At 39.9% G+C, this 24503-nt stretch overlaps 1 protein-coding gene across 2 annotated transcripts in view; it reads left to right on the top strand.

Moving 5' to 3' along the window:
• The window catches only part of LOC127636826 (CDC42 small effector protein 2-like), a 47143-nt gene extending 25738 nt beyond the window's left edge, over positions 1-21405 (top strand). For both annotated transcript variants that reach the window (XM_052117578.1, XM_052117579.1), the window contains exons 3-5: positions 18149-18250; positions 18613-18730; positions 20624-21405. In XM_052117578.1, coding sequence (XP_051973538.1) covers positions 18149-18250; positions 18613-18714 — 204 coding nt within the window. In that variant the 3' untranslated portion in view covers positions 18715-18730; positions 20624-21405. The remainder of the gene's footprint in view (positions 1-18148; positions 18251-18612; positions 18731-20623) is intronic.
• The last annotated feature ends 3098 nt before the right edge of the window (positions 21406-24503 follow it).

Here is a 24503-nt window from a genome sequence, read left to right as displayed (position 1 = left end):
TGGCACTGGACCCACTCCGCCGTTGTAAGTCAAGCAACAAAATGCTCCAGTACCACCTGGTCGATCACAGCCCCGACGTCAGGTTGATCAGCAACCACCTCCGGCAGGCATCCCGGAGCTGCTGAGAAAAGGCAAATGGGCAGCCATGCTCACCAATGGTCAGTGAGCGGAAGCATTGGCTCTACTGCTTTGGTGTCCGTCCAATCCATTGCAGGATGGCTTTCCTCAAGTTTGCATATACCAGGAGGTAAATGCTGCACGGTGAGTTGGGCTTCCCCGGACAACAGTGGTATTAAACGGACCTCCAACTGGGTGCTCGGCCATCTGCAGGACTTGACGTCCACTCAAAGAGCTTCAGTAAGCTCTCCGGAATGTCTTGGGGGCCCATCTTGACTCGCAGAACATGGGGTGGGGTGGTCTCAGGGTTCGGGGTCACAGCGGCAGCACACTTCTAGCAGTTCTGGAGCACCTGTCGGCCCTCCACTTGGGCCTGGAGGAGTGCAGTAAACGCTGCTCCTGTTTTGCACACAGCTCAAGGAGGACCTGATGCTGTGACTGGTGGATGCTGCACGGGTCTTGAAAACATTCTCCTGAGGTGAGGCATCCATGGCGGCGTTCTTCCTCCCTAATCCTGGGTTTCGGCACTAGTGTAACCAATGTCGTGATGGGGTGCAAGGAGGAAGTGGGATTCAGCAACTTCCAACACAAATTATATTTATTTTTAACACAAAACTTGCTTTTTTAGCACTTCACTCTTTAAACAGGCACATGAGCCTCTCTGGGTGCATGGTAGCTCACTCTCCCTCACTGGTGTCTGGCTCTCTCTTAAATCTGTCTCCAACTCCTACTGCAATGAAAAACAGCTGTTAGAGACAATTATTGCCTGGTGATGATCCTTACCATTCTCATCTCCTGATCTCGCTCTCCATTCACAAGCCACACTCAACCAAGCCCCCACCACCACAGCCACCACTAGAAGCCCACACATTACTTATTAAGACTCACAGTTTCCATTAAAACCAATTCAATTCCCATTATAACCATTAACAAATTAAAAGTTCTCTGATGATTTCAATTGATTTTTCGTTTCAATTTTGTTTTTAGACATGCTGCATTCATGATAAATGATAACACATCTTCTGTGACTTTTATTCTATGTTTGTTTGAGTTGAGATCATCTATATACAGATGATCCAAGATGGCGGCGCGGTAGCACGCAGCGGCCACTCCGGATCCACAATGGTGCTATTTTTGTTAAAAAAGCCCGACTTTTGCAGCACATGGACATCGGAGCAACCGGTGTTCCTGTCTACCATCGCCAGACACTACTAAAATATAAGACTCATGCAAAAACCATGCTGCATGATGACCTGCAGGAGGCGCTACGCATACTCGGCTTGCTGCTGAGACCAGGCCTCCAGTCCTCGGCATCGCCTGATGCCGGTGGCTGGGGGAGAGGACGTCGTAAGCGGTGTGCGAGAAAGCGGAAGCGCGGCAAGAGGGCGGGGGTTCATGCTAGGCTAAAAACAAACCCTAGCCGGCCGGCTCTCCCGTCTATCCTGCTCTCAAATGTTTGCTCCCTGGACAATAAACTGGACTATATCCGACTCCAGCAGGCTATGCAGTGTGAGTTTAGAGATTGCTGCGTCTTTGTTTTCACGGAGACTTGGCTCAGCGACAGAGTTCCGGATGCCGCCATTCAGCTAGACGGGCTCACCTCGTTTCGTGCCGACAGAAATACAGCTCTTTGCGGTAAGACTCGCGGTGGTGGCTTGTGTGTTTACATCAACACGGAATGGTGCAAGAACTCTATGCTAGTCTCTAGTTACTGTTCATCGCTGTTGGAGCTTGTGACTGTTAGATGCAGACCTTTTTATCTACCACGGGAATTCACCACTGTTTACATTACCGGAGTTTACATTCCCCCCAGCGCTAACGCTAAGGAAGCGCTCTGTGAACTGTATGGGGCTATAAGCGAACTGCAGAACTCTCACCCTGACGGACTGTTTATTGTCGCCGGAGATTTCAACCATGTGAATCTCGAGACAGTGCTCCCTAAATTCCATCAGTATGTGGACTTTGCAACGAGAGGGGAGAACGCGCTTGATCTTGTTTACACAAACAACCCAGACGCGTACCGGGCGGAGCCCCGCCCCCACCTCGGCTACTCAGACCACATCTCTGTTATGTTAATTAAAGCATACAGACCGCTCGTCAGACGCACAAAACCGCTTCAGAAGCAGGTGAAAACCTGGCCAGCAGGAGCCATCTCTGCTCTTCAGGACTGTTTTGAGTGTACTGACTGGCACATGTTCAGGGACGCTGCAACATATGGCGATTCTACCAACTTGGAGGAATACACAGCATCAGTGACCAGCTACATCAGCAAGTGCATTGATGATGTCACTTTCTCCAAGACCATCACCACACGCTCCAACCAGAAGCCGTGGATGACTGCGGAGGTGCGCACGCTGCTGAGGTCCCGAGACTCCGCCTTCAGAGCAGGCGATAAGGCAGCCCTAAGAATAGCTAGGGCCAAACTGTCACGGGCAATCAGAGAGGCAAAGCGCGCACACGCCCAGAGAATCCACAGTCACTTCCAGGACAGCGGTGACACGCGGCGCATGTGGCAGGGCATCCAGGCCATCACCAACTACAGGACAACATCAGTTGCCTGTGACAAAGATGCCTCCTTTCCGGATGCGCTGAACGACTTCTACGCTCGGTTTGAAGTGCAGAACGACGTGGTGCGAGGAAGACCACCCCTCCTCCCAACGACCAGTTGCTCTGTCTTACCACGGCAGATGTGAGGAAAACTCTACGTAGAGTCAACCCACGGAAGGCTGCTGGACCAGACAACATTCCTGGCAGAGTGCTCAGAGGATGTGCAGACCAGCTAGCAGATGTTCTTACCGACATCTTCAACATCTCTCTGAGCAGCGCCGTCGTTCCAACGTGCTTCAAGGCCACCACCATCATCCCCATGCCAAAGAAGTCTTCAGTGTCCTGCCTCAACGACTACCGTCCCGTCGCACTTACACCCATCATCATGAAGTGCTTCGAGAGGCTCGTCATGAGGCACATTAAGACCCAGCTGCCCCCTCACTAGACCCACTACAGTTTGCGTATCGTCCAAACCGTTCAACGGACGATGCCATCGCCACAACCCTCCATCTGGCCCTCACCCACCTAGACAATAAGGACTCATACATTCGAATGCTGTTCATAGATTTCAGCTCAGCATTCAACACAATCATTCCCCAGCACCTGATTGGAAAGCTGAACCTGCTGGGCCTGGACACCTCCCTCTGCAACTGGATCCTGGACTTCCTGACTGGGAGACCTCAGTCAGTCCGGATCGGGAACAGCATCTCCACCACCACCACACTGAGCACTGGGGTCCCCCAGGGCTGTGTGCTCAGTCCACTGCTGTTCACTCTGCTGACTCACGACTGTGCAGCAATGCACAGCTCGAACCACATCGGCAAGTTCGCCGATGACACGACCGTGGTGGGTCTCATCAGCAAGAACGACGAGTCAGCATACAGAGAGGAGGTGCAGCGGCTGGCGAACTGGTGTAGAGCCAACAACCTGTCCCTGAATGTCGACAAAACAAAAGAGATGGTTGTTGACTTTAGGAGAGCACAAGGTGAACACACTCCGCTGAACATCGACGGCTCCTCTGTGGAGATCGTCAAGAGCACCAAATTCATTGGTGTTCACCTGGCAGAGAACCTCACCTGGTCCCTCAACACCAGCTCTATCACCAAGAAAGCCCAGCAGCGTCTCTACTTTCTTCGAAGGCTGAGGAAAGCACATCTCCCACCCCCCATCCTCACTACATTCTATAGAGGGACTATTGAGAGCATCCTGAGCAGCTGCATCAGCTGCCTGGTTTGGGACTTGCATCTTCTCAGGACAGCTGAGAAGATCATTGGGGTCTCTCTTCCCTCCATCAAAGACATTTACAAAAAACACTGTATCCGCAAAGCAACCAGCATTGTGGATGACCCCACACACCCCTCACACAAACTCTTTACCCTCCTGCCGTCTGGCAAGAGGTACCGAAGCATTCGGGCCCTCACGGCCAGACTGTGTAACAGCTTCTTCCCCCAAGCCATCAGACTCCTCAATACTCAGAGACTGGTTTGACACACACACACACACGTGTCCTGAGTTGCACTTTAATTACTGTCACTTTATAACTGTCTGCTACCTCAATAACTGCTATGTGCATAGAACACTATCTCATAGTATGTTATGTTTACATTTTTAGAAACTGTCATCTTTTTGCACTACTGAGTACTGGTCGGCGCTGCACTATTGTCCTGTTCATTGTCAGTAATTTGTTGTTCTGTCCCGTACTTTGCACATGTTTGCACGTGCACTTTATATAGGTATATATAGGTATTTTATATAGGTATTTTATTTCGTTGTGTAGTCTCATGTGGTCCTGTGTTGGTCCTTTGTTGTTTTTATGTAGCACCATGGTCCTGGAGGAACGTTGTCTCGTTTTGCTGTGTACTGTACTAACTGTATATGGTTGAAACGACAATAAAAACCACTTGACTTGACTTGATATACTAAAGTACTCCTAAAAGTTGACAAAATGAACTGTTAGCAGATATATGCATTACAAATTTACGGACTTATCTTCTGGAAAAAAGGACCAAAAATATTCTTGCACTCAGGGGTGTGTGGCAATTGTATCCAATGAAATGCTCTCTAGAATGAGAATATAACACCTGCTATACAACTAACAAAAGAAATTAGCAAATCATGGTTCATGACTGTGATGTAAACTAAAGGCTATTGTTTTGTTTTTATAAAGTGTGCTGCCATACAGTATGTGCTGTCCAAACTTCCTTATTTAATAGGAAATACATAAACACAACGTCAAATAATTTTTTTTTGTAAGGGCATTTGATGCATGTACTTTTTTACATCGTGAAAATAGTTTGATAATGGAAAATTTCCATTATTGTCAGCAAGCTAACAGAGTAATATGTGTTATGCTTTCAAAATAAAAATTCTTCAAGAAATATGTACAGTATGAATGAGCCTGGCATAGTCCATGATTCCTGTTCTTTCTGACAACAAATCACTTGAACACGATGTCATTGTAATTACCACTTCAGAATTGGGAAGTAGGATAATTCTGATAGCACATGAAGGCAGCATGGGTAGCATTTTAAGTAGTTGTATGTGTTCAAGAACATAGTTGTAAATGCACATATGTTTGAACACACATCAGATGTATGCCTATCTAGAAATCATTGTGCGAGAGTGTGAGGGTATTATCCTTGGCTGAAAATCTGCTCTGTGTGGATGTGAATGCTTTTGCCCTTAAGTCATTTTTAATCATCACACATCCTGTGAGATATTACATGCCACAACACATTATGCCAGGATTTGTCTCCTTAGTCTCCTAAATGAAGAAAAATGTTTACTTTTTAGACAGTTGGGGAATTTAAAGTGGATACAGTTTGCGTGAAGGGTAAGCATTTTGGTATTTGGAAGTGTTAGACTTCAGTGCCTCTAAAATTAGTTCATTGGTGGTTAAAGAATGAATTGTGCCCTTGAGGTTAGTGTGTTTACAGTACATGTAGAACAATACGCTGATAACAATATAAAATCAGGATATTTAAAAAAAAAACAGACAATTCAAGTAAAACCACATTAACATAAGATTTGGAATTATATTTATTTTTTTTGTTTTGACAAGCATTAGCGGTTTAAGATGTAGCATGTTGCTAAGCTAATGCTTTGATGCAATAACCATAAAAACAAATACAGTATAAACAACCCTTACTAAAATTGAGAGTTCATGATAATTTTCACATGCAAATGAGATTTGTGGCAAAATGTTCCATGTTCAAAATGTTCCAAAGGTTTGCCGGAGGTTCACCACTACTGGCGAAGAGCTGCAAACATTTGCGACGAATCAAAAGGAAATAACGAGCAAATTTGAATCTAGTTACGATTTTTTTGTAAGGGAGCTCACTAAGTTAAGGAATTTGGGGATATTGTTATTCAAAGGTGTTTGTTGTTGGATGACTAATATTGGCTGACCAGTAGGAAATGGAGTAAGGAGGAATGTTTCAATAAATTCAGTAAGTTTCTACTGAAAGAAAAATAACTGGATGAGGAGAATTTTGTTACAATTCTAGCAGGTTTTTAGTTCTGCCCTGAAGCAGACTATATTTGATGAGATTCTTTATTTTGCACCATCTGAACGATTTGCTACTTTCAGCCTTTTGAGGCTAAAGCACACAATGAATTTGCCGCACTTTTTAGCTTTATTGTTATTGTTAAAACACTGAGGAGTTTTTGAAGTTTGACTGACCAGAGATTAAAATGAGTGGCAAATTTAGGTTCCCTGTGATTCTGAAAGAGGGACAGTTCAGGCTTTTGTAAAAATTGTAAGAATCTCTGATGCTGTTAACTGCTTTTACTAGCATCATAAAGCTGAGTGACTGGGTCAAGCAGTTGTTGTGTTCCCTCCCCTGTTCTCCCCTCCAATCTGCTTCTGACCACGCCCACTTTGGCTGGCATTTAAAAAAAATGTGTTGAGAATTCAACTGTGCTGAAACAGGGGGTTTCATGACCTTTTAATCATGTAGTTTTGAGAGTCACAGTCATTGTTTATAAGGGAGCATGTATGCTGGGTTGACAATCTCATACTTTGATAGTGGTATCTTCTTATTTACATCAGATGTTTCAAACAAGAAATATATCAATGCAACCGACGCAAGGTGGAAACTGCACTGCGCTGCGATATCAGCATGCAGTTGTGGGGGACTTCATAAAAATAAAATACTTCTCTCTCTCGTGTGCCAATGATGACCTCTCTCCATGCCAGTGGTGGCACATGTGCCATAGGTTGCTGACCCCAGTGATAGAGGGGTGCAATTGTGATTCAAAGGACAGGGGGTATGAGCACGCAAGTCGACATGTGAGCCGAAATTGTCATAGATGTTCCTCAAAATTACGTGGTTGCTTCAGTAATTGTGTTTCATTTCATATTGGCTTTTTTTATTTACACTATTGGTTAGGTTAGGATTAAGATTTAGTGTAGGGACGTCGATTTTGTTCATTTAAATCTCGAAACAGCATTAAACTTATAACCTTTAACTCACTTTTAGTGTCGCACAGTGGACATTTCACCTCGAAACTGCCACAAATTGTGTAATGAACAATGCAATATAATATTTTCGCCACCCTAAAACCTTAAAAGACACACTTTAAAATATATGAATTTATCAAATGTTTTGAGCAAATGTTATATATATATATATATTCTGTCTTCATTTTTAACAGCATATCTATTGTTTGATCATTTAAAACCTTTATATATATATATATATATATATATATATATATATATATATATATATATATATAAGGTTTTAAATGATCAAACAATAGATATGCTGTTAAAAATGAAGACAGAAAATATTGTGACCCTTATGGTTGCCAGATGTTAGTGGAACTCTGCTTGGACACCTGTGTGACCTTAAGGGCAGTGGTCGATACTTATGGGTCACTGACAAATAAGGTGTTCCAAGGTGTTAAAATGTGAAATCTTTAAAAAATCTAGTTTAAAACACTTGTCATGTTCTCAGAAATGTAATCTTTGTCTCCAAATTGGTTTCATAAATTTTTGAAAAACCTTTATAGCGTTTTCTACAAAAGATTTTAACTTTACAATTGTCATGTGGTGTAACCATCAAGTAAAACAGTATTAAAATACTTCATAGTATTTATTATATTATATTTAGTATTTATAATACTTGAATACATGAGAGTATTAACAACTTAATCATTCATTTCCAAAAAGTTTTCAAAAAGTTTTTCTTTTATATTTTTATAAATATTATGCATTTTTGAGTCAAAAATATCAAGAATGTTTCTCAGGGTTACATCACATGAACAAAATGTACCTTTTCATAAAAATGTGAGAATAAGGCCTAGTCCCCACTAATACGTTTTCATTTGAAAACACATTTTTTTCTCTCCGTTTTGGCCTTCAGTCCACACTGAGATGGAGCAGTGGTGGCTCAGTGGTTGAGGCTCAGGGTTACTGACCAGAAGGTTGGGGGTTCAAGCCCCAGCACCACCAAGATGCCACTGTTGGGCCCTTGAGCAAGGCCCTTAACTCCAGGTTGCTCCGGGGGGATTGTCCCTGTAATAAGTGCACTGTATGTCGCTTTGGATAAAAGCGTCTGCCAAATGCATAAATGTAAATGTAATGTATGAGATGGCGTTTTTGTCCATGAAAATGGAGCTTTTTGAAAACGCTGTTTTCACGTTGTAGTGTGGACTGTGAAAACGGATGCTTTGGAAAACGATGACGCGCTTTTATTCATGTGATCTATCCAACCAAAACAAGCAAGATACTCACTTTGATAGCGTTGTTAAAAAAGAAATGTCACTTTGTACAACCTTCACATTGCATTCCTTCAAAGGCGAAGGGAAGTTTACTCGGAATTGGTGTCCGGCGACTGAACACGAGGACAATTGCGTTTCAGACCGTACATGGATTTTCCGCATGAGCAGTGACACAATTTTAAAATTTTAATACGTTTCAGTGTGGACGAGCAACTTTTGGAAAACGCTTGAAAACGTTAGTGTGGACGGAGAGCGTTTTGAAATGAAAACGCAGTTTTCAAATGTATCCGGATTAATGAAGACGTATCCTAAATATCAGATGTTTTTTAAAAATATCAATATGACTTTATACTTTATATTAAATTAAAAACATTCAAGCAAATGGTTAGTGTGAATTGGATTTCTTTGTATTTTTAATTTAATATATCTGGACCAAAATGAGCATCACTACATTGACACTTCAGACACATAATCATAATATGCACCAGTTACCCTCTGTTATTGTATTTTGTGATGAATTTTGTGAAAAGAATCCACGTTATGATCATGAAAGTTTTTTTTCTAGATCGCTCCCCCAATATCACGGACACGCATTTTTTCTACTACAATAACTGAACTAGTAACGGAGGTTTGGGCTGTTTATATGGCTACTTTTACACTGCAAATCTTAATGCACAGATCCGATCTTTTGATCGTATTTTCAAAAGTAGGCAAAACTGCACGCGATTGCAATTAAATCGGCAAAAAAGGTGAAGAGACTTTTCACTGCTGCCATGTAAAGTAGTTATTACTGCAGACGTCTGTAATATTTACCATCAATTCACACGGGATAAGCGATGTCTGTAAAAATAGCAGACATGGGTGTGTCTATTGAATTTACACACTTAATTATCATGAAATATTAAACATGAGCATACATGCATATTAACTGTGATAACTGAATGAGCCTCAGATGACATTATAAGCTTCTAAGAGTCATTGTAGTATATATACTCTATCTGTGATTATTAGAAAAAATGTATTGGAATATCTGGTTAAATACAACAGAACTGGTGATAACCCTCCAACAACTCTGTAATCTGGTATTGCACTCTTAAATTAAAAATATGGACAATCCCTTCATATTATGTTCATTTATGTTATGAAACACAGGGCTCAATACAATTTCTCGCACTCACTCTGCTCAAATGATAATCAAAAACTGCTAGTTTCTCTTTACATGGGCAAATATTACAATTTTAAAGGGCTCAAGTGCTGGATAGTTCAGATATATGGACTTTTTATGAACATGTCAATTCGCACTGGATTCATATTACCAGGGGTTATTTTTACAGGCCATGATATAGTAGGTAAACACGCTGTAATATTTACTGAAAAAGTCTGGGAAAATGGCTGATATTACCAATTCGCACAGGATTAAAATTATTGAGAAGCTCTGGTAGGAAATAATTACAGTACCCCATGTCCCAAAATAGAACTAATCCCTTCCAAATAGGAGTCAGGAGTGGTGGGACCAAGTCCAAATGTTTGATGACAGAGAGTGGGTTCAAAATTTCAACCTCAACAAGAGAAGCTTTGAGTCTGCTTCATCAGGACATGCAGTTAAGAAAAGCCAGGGGGAATCGGATAAACGTGTTTAGATGTGGGTCAGGTGTCCAGATATCGGATATGTATCTGATTTAAAACCACATTTGGAAGTGGCTCAGAATGGATGAAATCAATTCTCCTGTGGTTTTTGCCATTTACACGTGTGCTACTATATCTGATCTGTGATTTTTTGTGATAATGTAAACAGCCATGAAGGATGCTTAAACAGTAGTGTAAAAAAGTTGTTCTACGCACAAAAGCATTTATGGGAGTTTAAAACATGTACATGTTCTGTACACTCGACATAGCATCTTACCTTCTGTTCTCTTCTCTTTAAAGAAAGACTAAATATTTTCTTGAACTGTTGTTCTTTGCAATTCTTCCCATAAGGCCTGCGCCCCTGAGTCTTCTCTTTACTGTTGTACATGAAACTGGTGTTTAGCAGGTAGAATTCAATGAAGCTGTCAGCTGAGGACATGTGAGGCGTCTATTTCTCAAACTAGAGACTCTGGTGTACTTAACCTCTTGCTTAGTTGTACATCTGACCTTCCACATCTCTTTCTGTCCTTGTTAGAGACAGTTGTCCTTTGTCCTTGAAGACTGTAGTGTAGTGAATATTTTGCAATTTCAGGCATTGTGTAGCCTTCATTCCTCAAAACAATGATCGACTGATGAATTTGTAGAGAAAGCGGTTTTGCCATTTTTGACCTAATATTGACCTTAAGACATGCCAAGTCAAGCTTAAATCTATTGCACACTGTGGCAACTCAAAAACAAACACAAAGACAATGTTAAGCTTCATTTAACAAACCAAATATCTTTTAGCTGTGTTTGATATAATAGCAAGTGGTTTTCTAGTACCAAATTAACAATTTAGCATGATTACTCAAGGATAAGGTGTTGGAGTGATGACTGCTGTCTAGATTTGATAAAAAATTTCTTTTTTCAAATAGATATGGTGCTGTTTTTTTACATCAGTAATGTCTATGTGATTACTTTGCGATCAGTTGAATGACACTTTGGTGAATTAAAGTACAAATTTCCTTCCGAAACAGCAAAATATGTGCATTATTACAAACTTTTGACCGCCAGTGTATTTATAAAGGCTTTTTTGACATTTCATGAAATGCCATCATATAATGCAAAGGTAGGTATTGTACATAAATGGATTTAAAAATATGTGATATATAACCTTGTAGCAACCATTACAACTGCTTCTACACACAGTAAGATTTCAGTACTTTCTTAGTACTGTGAATAATAGCATTAGTGCAAAACATTAGTTTCTGTTGAACTTGGGATGTTACAATAAAGGCAACTAAATTACTGATGCAAATTGATGCCTTGCTTCTTTGTGCATTGATATCCCCTGATCCTAAATCAGTGTGTTGTTTAGAAATATGGCTGTTTATTACATTAGGTCACATTTTCCCTAGAGCAAAGAGTGTGTGTGTCCCAATTACAAGCTGTCATCAATCCTGTGATGTGAATGTTGAAACCTTCTTACAGACTGAGAGAATCTACTAATCTGCTAATCCACACCTCACTAAACTGAGACCTTTGACTTTAAGCCTAAAAGCATGATGAACAAAACCTACATTAGAGAGCTGCCTTGCTGTCTGCGATCTACAAAGGAAGCTGCCTTTTAAGGGCTCCTTACGTGTAGCCCACATGAGACTCGACTCACAATTGATTTCATTAGAATTTGGTGTTAGTTTCTAAACTATCATTGTGAAACTCTGATAAGCTTTTAAATACATAACACACTAATATTGGGTAAAATAGATTGTTTTAATTACATAAAAAAAATGTTTACGATTTTTCCAAAATGTGTCGAACTATGATGTCGGAAACTGCTGCCTATGCTCAGAAAACACATTAATTTCGCTGCATTTTGTTCTTCCATCCACACAAACAGTGATTTTGTCCAGCAAAACAAAGATTTTCCCAAGTTAATACATTTGAAAGCAGCGTCTTTGTGTTGTATTGTGGACAGGAAGAACAGAGATATTCGAAAATGATCAAGATGGCAGCCCATGTTGAAGCGGCGTTGTTGTGCCTGCTATCAACTTTTTACAGATTAATCTGTGCCAATAGTTGCTTTTTGGAACAATCGGTTATCTGCAAAAATCTGTTGATAGTTGCAGATAGTTTTTTTTTATCATTTTGTAATTTAAAAATAAGAGGGAGGTGTTTCAGACACGTCCAGCTGGGAGGAGGCCTCGGGGACCCAGGATTAGGTGGAGAGATTGCATCTCCACACTGGCCTGGGAACGCCTCGGGGTCCCCCAGTCAGAGCTGGTTAATGTGGCTCGGGATAGGGAAGTTTGGGGCCCCCTGCTGGAGCAGCTGCCCCCGCGACCCGACTTCGGATAAGTGGTTGAAGATGGATGGATGGATGGATGGAGTCTCCAGTGTGTTTCAGGCTTTTTTTGGCTTAAAAGTCCCATGTTATGTACCAAATGTAAATGTTGTCAGTTGACATCTAGAGTTTTGCATAGACTTTTTGTCAATTATTTAAAGTCAACTTGGCAAACAATTTGTTGTTTTAGCTGAACTGTGTATGAGGAAGTGGTTCTTGCGCCTGAATTATTAATTATGTGGGCCCGGGTAAGGTATTTGGGCTAATGTGGAGTGTTAAGTGTGACCCATGCTGTTTTGTGTTCAATTATGGTGTTTTATTTAAAGTCTGGAGATGAGTGTTACATTCTAACTAAGGTCAACCTTGTTCCTAAACAATGTAACTGCGTAGCTCAGGGAGTGTTGACACTGACTACCACCACTGGAGTTGTGAGTTCGAATCTAGGGTGTGCTGAGTGACTCCAGCCAGGTCTCCTAAGCAACCAAATGGTAAATGGTCTGCACTTATATAGCGCTTTTTAACCGTAGCGGTTTTCAAAGTGCTTTACACTGAGACTCATTCACCCATTCACACACACCAATGATGGCAGAGCAGCCATGCAAGGCGCTGGCTTGCCGTTGGGAGCAACTTGGGTTTCAGTGTCTTGCCCAATGACACTTCGGCATGTGGAGTCATGTGGGCCAGGAATCGAACCGCCAACCCTGCGATTAGTAGCCAACCCACTCTACCACCTGAGCCACGGCCGCCCAGTTGCTAGGTAGGGTAGAGTCACATGGGGTAACCTGCTTGGGGTCGCTATAATGTGGTTCTCACTCTCGGTGGGACGCGTGGTGAGCTGTACGACCGCCGACCGCGAGGGGTCAGGGCCGCTGCCAAGGGCGGAGGAGAACCCTACCAGCCACTGAAACACGGCGGGGTCTGAGACCGCCATACTCAAGCAGGAAGGGGCTCACTGCCGACCGCCTGGTGTGGGAGAACCGCTGCCAGGGGCGGGGGAGACCCCTTCTGTTCTCCGAGAACGCACCGGGCTGTTCAGTCCGCATGGGGCTGGAGGACTGCCTCTGATCCAACCGGGAAGACACGGCTGACGTCCATGTGTATTTGGTGTATTTGAATGGCATCTTAGATGAGTAACCATGCTGATTATCGCATGGAACTGCCTTTGCATCAGGAATAAGACTATGATGCTTTTTAATGCTGTCCACAGGCAGCTCACTAGGCTCTGGAACAGACCCTTAATGTTTACAGTATATGGATTGTTAAATCTTCACTTTATTAATGAGTTCAAATGGTAAATAAAATGGTGTGTAAAACTCCAGTGGTTAAATGGCTGACCTTTCTCTGTCATGCTGTTCCTTACAGCTGACTGGCTGTTTAGAGCTGGGCTGTGAAATCGCAGTAATGAGGTTGTGTCCAGTGCATTGATTTCTGCTTACAGAACCAGAGGGCTACAAGCTGGCCTGACACCAACTAACATGATCAACACAAAACAATTAAAACAGTTAATACAACAACACAAGATTTAATACTTAATGATTTTCCTGTGAAAAAAAAGGTCTGGTCTGTAGAGATGGGAATTGGAAGGAATTCAATCCAATTCTGATTCCCAAGAATGATTCCAGTTTTTTAATGAGTCCATTATTCTTTTAGTAATTGAAGAGCCCTGGTTTAAGTATCACAAGCCTTTAATACACAACACAGTAACCTAAAAAATAAAAAAGAAAAAAGATTCACTCATTAAAAAGAACTGGTTTGAAAGAGTCATTTGTAAATCAGATTAAACCACCACGCCGGACAGTGTTGCCCCTATTCAGCAGCGGTGCTGTTGTGAGCATGTTCACGAGCCCACAACGCCGGACCCGTATGTACTCTTGTTGGTGGAGGAATAGCTTAAAACGACCTTAGAATCATTATATATGAGTTATTCATGTCTTGTCGGGCACTTCTCACATGCCTTACAGTCTAGGTGATCCCACAAAAGCTCAATGGGGTTAAGATCCATAATCCACTCTTTTCCAATTATCTGTTGTGCAGTGTCTGTTTCTTTGCCCAATCTAACCTTTTCGTTTTGTTTTTCTGTTTCAAAAGTGGCTTTTTCTTTGCAATTCTTCCCATAAGGCTGCACCCCTGAGTCTTCTCTTATGTATGATTTGTTCACTTGAAAGATTTGTTAAAAAAAACTGATTTGTTCACAAACCAAACAATCACACTGCGTGCAGTAAACGTATGAACCATGTGAAATGTCAGCAGCTCATAAGTGGCAGTTGTCAATTTATTGTCTTCGTATTACAACACAGTCTTTCTCATCAACATTAAAAAAATTGAACTACTGCTGAACGCATGTGCACACCTTCACGCGATGCACTGCACAAGTGCAAAAGAAGAACCCTAACCCTAACAGTACAGAGAATAAAACAGCCAAATGAACTGTCACGGCATGGTGGTGTTTGGCTGAAATTCAGCACACTGGGACTGAATTTGAATAAGAAGAATTTGAACAAACATGCTTCTGCAAGATCACGTTGTTTCATGTTTCAACCCTACTGTCAAGTCAAGCTCCAACATTTAACGACTGTTCTAAAGAAATCCCACACAGAATGCAATTATCATACATGGTCTCCTCAAGAATATAGCAGTAGATTTACCACATTACCACATGTCCCATTCCAGGATAAAGTATCCGGCCATCAACCAGTGGAAAATTTTTCCGCCGTATCATTATATCAATTGTGAATAGTTATGGAGAATCGAGCTATTGCTTCCTGACACTAAACTCAGAGCGCTCGTCCACAACATTGCTTTCACATTGGTTTCGATGCACTGGAATGTTCCAACATCAACATTTATTTTATACCATTTATTGTGTTCTGTGACTGTGTTCTAGACCTCAATTTGTTGCAAGATTGAGAATGTTGGAACAGAATGATCCCACCGTGAATTCGGCGACAGCAGGTCGAAAGTTCTTCAGCCGAAATTAGTCGGTGCCTACCGAAATGATAAGCACTGCCCGTGGCAGAGGCTCCCGTTTTTCAGGGTACTGGAACATTTGGTAGTAACATGCCGACTTCCTGTGTAATCATGTTGGCTGGATAAGGGGAAATATTTTTCGGAAGGGTTTGTGCTTGTTCACGTTGGCAATTAGCTCAGTTCTCTTCTCTGTAAACATGTACACCAGAACAATGCTTCACTGTACAATTCACATGTGCACATTTCCCAAAGAAGGCAAACACTGTTTTAATGATGAGCTCAAGCACAACTTTATGGCTTGACTAAAATAGGGATTTGGCAGTGCAGTAAATCCCCTGTTATTGAGGTAATGTTTGAGGCAGACTGTGCACTCAATTTGGTACCAAATCTGAGGTTAAAAAAATGGCTTGGAATGATTTTGGGACATCTGCCTGAGGTCATTACTTTGATTTATCAGTTCTTAAATCAACGTCATTAAAATGAAAGCGATACTCTGATGTTACAGAACATGCAGCATTTAGAGGAAATAAAACTGGAAGCATTTTCAACTGAGTAGTTCCCAATGTATTACACAAAGTCCTTTTGAGGCAATTCAGTTGGCTTGGCGTCCATCTTGGCAACGCGCTAGGTAGCTGTTTTTTTCAGCTATATGTGTACAGTAATATTTTAAATATGAATTACTAAAAATGGCAATTGTAACACTTTGCTCAAACAGACTGTTACTCTGAAGTGAACAGTGTTTTGTACAGATGAATATCTACAGGTTTCATCATTGCAGATGTAGTGAGCTGTGAAATGCCACCTACTTTATCACAGTCCAGTTGCCATAGCAACTGCCGTATGTAATGTCTGACTTGATACACAGTAACAGAAGGGTAAAGGTTTCATTGAGAGCAGTGATTGACTAGGAATCTGTTAAGCAAATGAGCCGAAGCCAAGCAGGCATTTTCCCTTTACTAGGCCTACATTTTGGCTATGATTAAATGATTTTATGAATCGTTAAATGTTTGGCTGTACAAAGCTAATTCATGTATTGCCAAAGTGTGTCTTTATAAAGTGAGTAAATGGAATACATTTGTTTTGACAGAGTTAACCCCCTCTGAAACTAATGTAAATATGAATGTTATTTTCAAAGGTGCTGACTTGCAGTCTACCTTTCTCATAATTAGCAAATAGCTCTTAGCTAGCTTATTTATTGTTAAAGGAATATTCCAGTTTCAATTCAAGCTCAATTGACATCATTTTTGGCATAAGGTTGATTAACACAAAATATAATTTTGACTCATCCCTGTTAAAGGCAGAAATGTGAAGCTTATAATTTTATAAAGTCACTTACATTCACTGTTCTGTTAAAATAATGTATTATTTCAGCTGTAAAGATGTTTAATTCGTAATTCTTACAGACATTTTAGGGTTTGTTGACATCACATCGTCATGGCAACAAAGTTGTAAAATTGCATATAACGTAACACAGAAAAGGTTAGTAAGTGATTTTATCACACTAAAATCATGTTAACATGCATATTGTTTATGTCTTGTGGCTATACTTTTGAAATAGTAAGTATTTTAATGTTTACAGATTGGCTCCATTCACTTCCAATGTAAGTGTTTCACTGTAACCCAGATTTGTCTTTTTAAAAAGAAAAGGAGGGGCAGGTCAACATATATTTTTGTGGTAATCAATATTATGGCAATTTTATTTAAATTGTATTTATACATTATATTAATACTCCCTCGGTAGGCTACTACCTTTCATTTTCATTCATTTTAAATTAAGATGAACAAATACTGTACTGTTATACAGTTTAAAAAATATTGTGTGTGAGAAAATAATGTGAGAATCATCATTGAAAACAATGGGAATAGTAAAAGTAAAACATGCAGACACATTACAGTAATGAGACCGGGCGGTAAAATATGTGTAACAGTCCTGAAAATAATCTTTATGGTCCTTAAATCTTTAATCTTTGAAGTTTTTTTTAAAGATTTCCTGTTTTAGTGGCATACCCAAAATTTGAACGATATAGATTATGATACATTCTGAGACTCTCAGCCTAAGAAACTGCTGGATAATCACCATTTTGAGCCAAATTTTTTCTTTTTTTCTTATTTTTCATTTGATATCTGTGGGGGTAAATAAGGTGGCTCAGAAAAACTGCTTTTGTTTTGTTCCCAATAATGACATCTTGATCTGAGAAACTTTTTGTGTTGATACAACAAAGCAATCAAAAGTTATATCATCACAAATATAATTTATCCTAGTGTACAAAAATGTCTCCATGTGTCCAAAAGCCTCCCCAAAGAAATAAAACATAATAATTGTACAGAAGAACCAATTATTTGTGTTGTTAGTCAAAAAATTGTTCATTGTGAGTAATCGTATAATATGCAGCAGTTAATCGTGATTAATTACAGATTTTTAAAGTGCTGAAATTTGACACTATATATACTTCTTTTCTTGTCAAATTTCATTTATTTCCATCTTAGGAAAGAAAACAAAAGTATATTGTGACAGGGTGGAGGGCGGGTCCCGGGCCGGTCCCTAATCAGGCTAATCAAGCCTCCGAGAGGGATAAAGGCCGACTGCGACAGAGAGAGAGAGTGTTTACGGGCAGCTGTCCTTCCTATGTGTGTGTTTGTCTCTTTTGGTTTTAGTTCTTTGTTAAACTATTATTTATATTGTCAAGCCGGTTCTCGCCTCCTCCTTTTGTTAGCGTTGATTTTAATGTACACAGGAAATGAATATATGAAAGAAAAGGGACAATTTGAATATTTCGTCAAAAGGTTTTGAATAATGACTTGTTTAGATGTGTCTTGAGTTATGATTGTGTTTCTCTGCAGAAGAGGCGGCGACGAATAGATCGGAGTATGATCGGCAAGCCCACCAATTTCGTCCATACGGCACACGTAGGGTCTGGAGATGTCTTCAGTGGCATGAACTCTGTAAGTACAGCTGATGCTGATTTGTTTGGTCCAGAATCATCTCATTCTAATTAAGTCCAAGGGTGTGAATCTTTAGACACCTCTTGATTTAGTTTGTTATTGATTCAGAGATTGAGCGTTCTGTGTACTGAATTGGATCCTGTGTTGACCTGCATATGGATCCTTTAACCAAAAATTGCAAAATGATTCATAATTCATTAAAATTTTTGTTATAATTGTTTTTGCATTGTTTTGCCATTAATAACTTGTTTTGAATTTTTGAAGTTTAATAATCAGTGTGGAGCCGACAACAATGTCTGTATAAGAGGTGGCGTTAATGTACTTTGATCTGATTTTGTTATAATCCTATGAACTGTGTCCAGGTGAACTCAATTCAGAATCAAATGCAGTCAAAGGGCGGGTATGGAGGAGAGGCCATGCCTGTTAATGTACAAATGCAGCTGGTGGATACAAAAGCAGGATAATATGTTCTTGGAAGGGGTGAGTTAATTGATCTTTACCATAAACTGTCTCTAGACTGCAATCATTTAAAAAGACATTATATTTTCTGTAATGTTCACTACCCTTTGTTTGTGGGTGGTGTGGTTTTGTAATTAAAGATCTTATCACGTGGCTTGTTGTGCATGACACAGCGGAGACTCACAGCATGTGGAGGCTCATGCTACTCGCCGCGATCCATGCACAACGCATTTTGGACTGCCATCACCTGTGCCACTTCAGCTCGTCATGTGTGTGCGTGTGCTTCAGTAAATGTTATATCACCCTCTTGTGGTCTCCCAATGCTATTACACTAGACTGTTAAACAGAGGCCAACTGAGTGAATTGGAAAGCACGCAAAATAAACTTCTAACTTTAATGTTGGCTAATTTTAATATATCAATGCCTCAAAAATCGTGCAGATCAATAATTGATATATCAATATGTTATGACATCACTAGTTATATGTATTATGGTATCAACATTTATTTAAAGTTCCTTAAGAAATATCCACAAATTAACATGTTGTCGTCCATGTTTCCTGTTCTTTCTGACAACAAAGCACTTGTAATTACCACTTCAGAAGTGGGATGTAGGGTAGTTCTGACTGCACATGAAGGCAGCAACTTTTAAAGCACATATTGGTCTTGGTTAAATGTTAATTTCAGCATATATTAATATATTTTTTAAATAAATGTTTGCATATGTTAACATTAGTTAATATGTTAGGAACTAACAATGAACAATCGTATTTTTATAGATTAACATTAACAAAGATTAATAAATGCTGAAAAAATATATTGTTCATTGTTTTTTTGTTGATACATAATAACAAACAAGAAAATTATATTAAATAACTTACTCTACAAAAATCAGCCAGTTAGTTTGTTCATTTCATTTCCACCAGTAAATATATTTCTAAAAGAAGCCAAAGCAACAAGTGCAAATCTCCTCACTGCATTCATAATGTTCATTTGTAAACAAACCAGTGTTTTTAACAAATCTTTTGAGTGAATGACTTATTCGCATTCATTATTTTGGTTTTGTGGTGAACAGTTCACTCGTAACATAAAACATGCTCATTTGTCGCCGTCTACTGGCGTGAAGATGCAAATGCGGAAACAGTCACTAAATATATCATGAAATAAATCGAAATAAATGACGAATCAGAATCCACGGCACTATTTGAAAAGCTGCGAAAACAGAGAAGCGAACAGACTGATCTCAAAGTGAAATCAGAAACAATAGGTTGGCTTTTCTTTAGCAAAAATCGGTCTTTGCTTACCGAAATTTAAAACACTGCCCCAAGTGGCCAAAGCAGCAAGTGTTGTTGAGTGTTTGGGCACGTGTGAGCTATTTTATGGGTGAAATGTCCAGAGGTCCAATGCGAGTTATGAAGCTAATTGTTTTGAGCTGTACAGGATGATACACCCCAAACCGATCCCCCAAACCTAACCATCTGTGGATTAGAAATGGTATATTATAGCGGGAAATGTAATCTCCGAATTACACTGATCGTCACTGATCATGCGAATGCGATTACTTCCTGGTTTCAATGCGGGACCCGAACCCAGGTCTCCCTCGCTGCTGATGCATTGCACTTTAGGTCATGCCACAGGGAAAGTAAACATTCTGGAGCAAATGCAAAAATGTCTGATAGGAGTTGGTGCTTGTCAGTGAGTTAGCATAATGTGGCCGATCCTAGGGTACCGGAACTCTCGGAAACAATAAGCCGACTTTCCTTGTGATCCTGTTGAAGCAGAGTGATACAAATAGTAAAGCGTCTCAGTGCTGTAGGGCCTTATATCAGCCCTATTGTAACGCCTTTCCAACCAGAACTAACTTGTACAAAATGTAACTGTGGCTATAACTGTCCAAATGCTTTTTTTATCTCAGGTTCTGTGATGCCACCAGTACCCCTCCAGCAGTATCTCTCCATATGCCCCCAATGGCGACTTCACACCTCATTCTTATGCAGCAAAAACATGGACAGTTGCACACAGTAAAGAGGTTGTCCTGACCTTCAAACAACAGGACCCCACAGCGCATCAACGTTGTCTCTGATACTGCTCCATAACAGACGCTCAAATACCCCTAAATATCCAACAGCCTACACGTGCAAATTGTGTTTCATCGCTTCCTCTGTGGTTAGCCGTCAACAGTTGCTGTTTCATTGTGCAAAGTTGTGGGTCTGGAACCAGTAAGAACAATTATTTTGGTTTGGTCCAGTTTTGTTTCCTCATTTCGCCATGAAAAGACTGCTTTGTAATTTCAGTTTAATAATCAGAGTGGAGCCGACAACAATGTTTGTATAGAAGTGGTTAGCTATGCTCATGTGGTGCCAAACTGCTCAGTGCAATGAAACAACAAGAAGTACTTTCTGTTTAAATGCAGACACAAAATATTTAATTTTTTGAAGGAAATGTGATTGTTATTTGGCTGTGATGTGATCTCATTAGTATTTGTAGATATTTGTATGAAAACTGTAGTTCTAGCTGGTATGTTTGTACATTTGGATAGATAATAAAATGATCAATATCAACCTATTGATGGCATCTAAAACATTAAAGGGATAGTTCACCCCAAAATGAAACTTCTCTCATCGTGTACTCACCCTCATGCCATCCCAGATGTGTATGACTTTTTTTCTTCTGCAGAACACAAATGAAGATTTTAAGAAAAATATCTCTGCTGTGTAGGCCCGTACAATACAAGTGAATGGTGGCCATATCTTTGAAGGTCCACAAAGCACATAAAGGCAGCATAAAAGTAATCCATATGACTCCAGTAGTTACATCCATATATTCAGAAGCAATATGATCGTTGTGGGTGAAAAAAACAATCAATATTTAAGTCTTTTTTCCCTATAAATCTCCACATCTTCACTTTTTCTTTTGTATTTGGCAACTCGCATTCTTTGCGCTTATTGCCACTTACTGGGAAGTGAGAATAATGTATAGTAAAAAAGGACTTAAATATACCCACACTTATCACATCGCGTCTAAAGATACGAGTTTAACAACTGGAGTCGTATAGATTACTTTTATGCTGCCTTTATGTGCTTTTTGGACCTTCAAAGTTCTGGCCACCATTCACTTGCTTTGTATGGACCTACAGAGCTGCGACATTCTTCTAAAGATCATTGTTTTTGTGTTCAGCAGAAGAAAGTCATTCATATCTGGGATGGCATGAGGGTGAATAAATGATATTTTTGAATAAATGAAATAACGATATTTTTGATAAATATCAGTCAGGTTTTCGTAAAAAACATTCTACGGAAACTGCACTGGTGAAAGTTTCAAGCGATATTTTGATGTCTGCTGATTCTGGGAAGCATACAGTGTTAGTTTTGCTGGATCTTACATCTGCCTTTGACACCATTGACCACAATATTATGCTTAATAGACTACAGGCACTATTAGGGATATCTGGATCAGCTCTGAAATGGTTTTCATCTTACCTTACTGGTAGAAGTTTTAGTGTTTATATAAATCAGAACATGTCAGACACTGCAGGTTTATTGAGTGGTGTTCCGCAGGGTTCTGTCCTGGGACCCGATTCTTTTCCTTCTATATATGCTTCCTTTAGGACAGATTATAAGCCAGTTTCAAGATGTCTCTTATCACCTGTATGCAGATGACATTCAGTTATATTGCTCCTTTAAGCCCACTGAGTTATTTAAATTATCATCTTTAATGAACTGTCTGAGTAGGATTAAGCAGTGGCTAAATGACAACTTTTTAATGTTGAATTCAGCTAAGACTGAAACTTTAATCATTGCCCCTGAGCAGAGCATCCCTCAGATAAAGAAACACATTTGTGACTTAGGTTCGTCTGTTCAGCCCAGTCTCAGGAGTTTGGGAGTTGTTTTTGATACGGCCATGTCTCTGGAGAAACATTCAAAACATCTTATTAAAAACTGTTTCTTTCAGTTAAGGAACATTTCGAAGATAAGAGCCTTAGTGTCAAAAGCCGAGCTAGAGATGATCATTCATGCTTTTATCTCATCTCGCTTGGACTATTGTAACAGTCTTTTTATCTGCCTTAATAAGAAGGATCTTGGTCGTCTTCAGACTGTCCAAAATTCTGCTGCTAGGCTTTTAACCCACACGAGTAAAAGGGCACATATTACTCCAGTTTTAGCTTCACTCCATTGGTTACCAGTGCTATTCAGAATGCACTTTAAAATTCTGGTCCTAACTTTTAGAGCCCTACAAGGACAGGCACCCTCATACATCTCTGACCTGATACAGCTGCGTACATCCTCACGTAGTCTGAGATCAACAGGTCAGAGACTATTAGTTGCCCCTTTGCACATTTTAAAACTAGGGGGACCGTTCATTCCAAGTTGTTGCACCCAGGTTGTGGAACGCTTTGCCTCCTTCAATACGCTGCTTGGATTGTGTGGAAAAATTTAAAAGTCAGCTAAAAACTTTGCTTTTTAAAGAGGCTTTTGATTAGTTTGGAGGATGGTTGACGCCGGTCTATTGTGTATGTGTTTGAGTGTTGCTTATTTTACTTATATTTTATTTTATTTTGTTTTGTGATTGAGATGTACTTATGAGAGCTGCTTATGCTTTCTTTTGTTGTGAAGCACTTTGTGATCTTCATCTGAGAAAAGTGCTGTACAAATAAATTTTACTTACTTACTTACTAAATGATGAGAGAATTTTTATTTTAAGTTTATGCACACAACTTCGAGACATACACATATTTGCAAATCTAGTTAGAGGATTTAAACGTCTCTTAAGTTGCTCATATGTTAAAGCGTGTACATATACTGTAAGATGCTGTCAGTATGTTGATATTGTAGTTTCATTGTCTATCCAAATGTACAAAAACGTGTAAGCATTTATGTATAAATGCCTACCTATACAAATGAGATTACCCTAGAATAATAACTGATGTTGAAATGCATGAGTGGCATTTCACCCCCTGCTCTGCTGTCTGTTGTGTCAATGTTCATCCGTTACTTGATGTAAAGGGACTCAAGCTATAGATACTGTACAGATCATTTGTAAAAAAGACAAATTAGTTCAGTCATTCTAATGCTCTTTAATGGTGTATCATCGATTACAAGGTGAATTGTAATAAATATGGTAACAAGACATGTTATTTAAGTAACCTATTTAACTATTTAATCAAAATATCCCACCATGTCTGATTAGGGAGAACGTTGCTTCCTATCATGGCCAACAGACAGCACCACCTATTGGCCATCAGGTCCACTTTCATGATGGTGTGGATTCAACATCATATATGGAATAAAATAGGCAGCCATGTTACCTTGTTTATAGCAAGGCCCTTATAGGGGCGTTCCACTCACGCTTGCGACAATTAATGTAAGTTGTTGTTGAACTGCTTCTTTCCCACAGAAAGCACCTCTCTGTGACTTCAACAATAAAAGTGCACAAAGTTTTCTCAAATGGAATAAAATCCACATTGAGGATTGCCAGTCCTCTGTCAAAATGCTAACTTTTTAGCGGTTTAAGACGAAAACCTTAGTATTGTACAGTATTACTGTCAGATAAAAAGTTTAATACTGTATATTTGGGTATATACTGTACGTTCTCTTATGTTTTGACCCAGTTATGCATTTTCATGATGTCCAATGGAGTTTTAGTTGTTCAGAATATAGTGCTATTCAAGGCCTACAACGCCATTGTGAATGTTAGCCAGATAAAATGTGGAATCTTCAAACACTGGCTTCCGTATTTGAGATAAATGCAAGTCAATTCCAATGTAGGATTTAAGATGGTATGCTAAATGTATATGT

Source organism: Xyrauchen texanus, chromosome 44 (genome assembly GCF_025860055.1).
Source record: "Xyrauchen texanus isolate HMW12.3.18 chromosome 44, RBS_HiC_50CHRs, whole genome shotgun sequence".
NCBI lineage: Eukaryota > Metazoa > Chordata > Actinopteri > Cypriniformes > Catostomidae > Xyrauchen > Xyrauchen texanus.
This window is presented reverse-complemented; position numbering and strand designations above follow the sequence as displayed.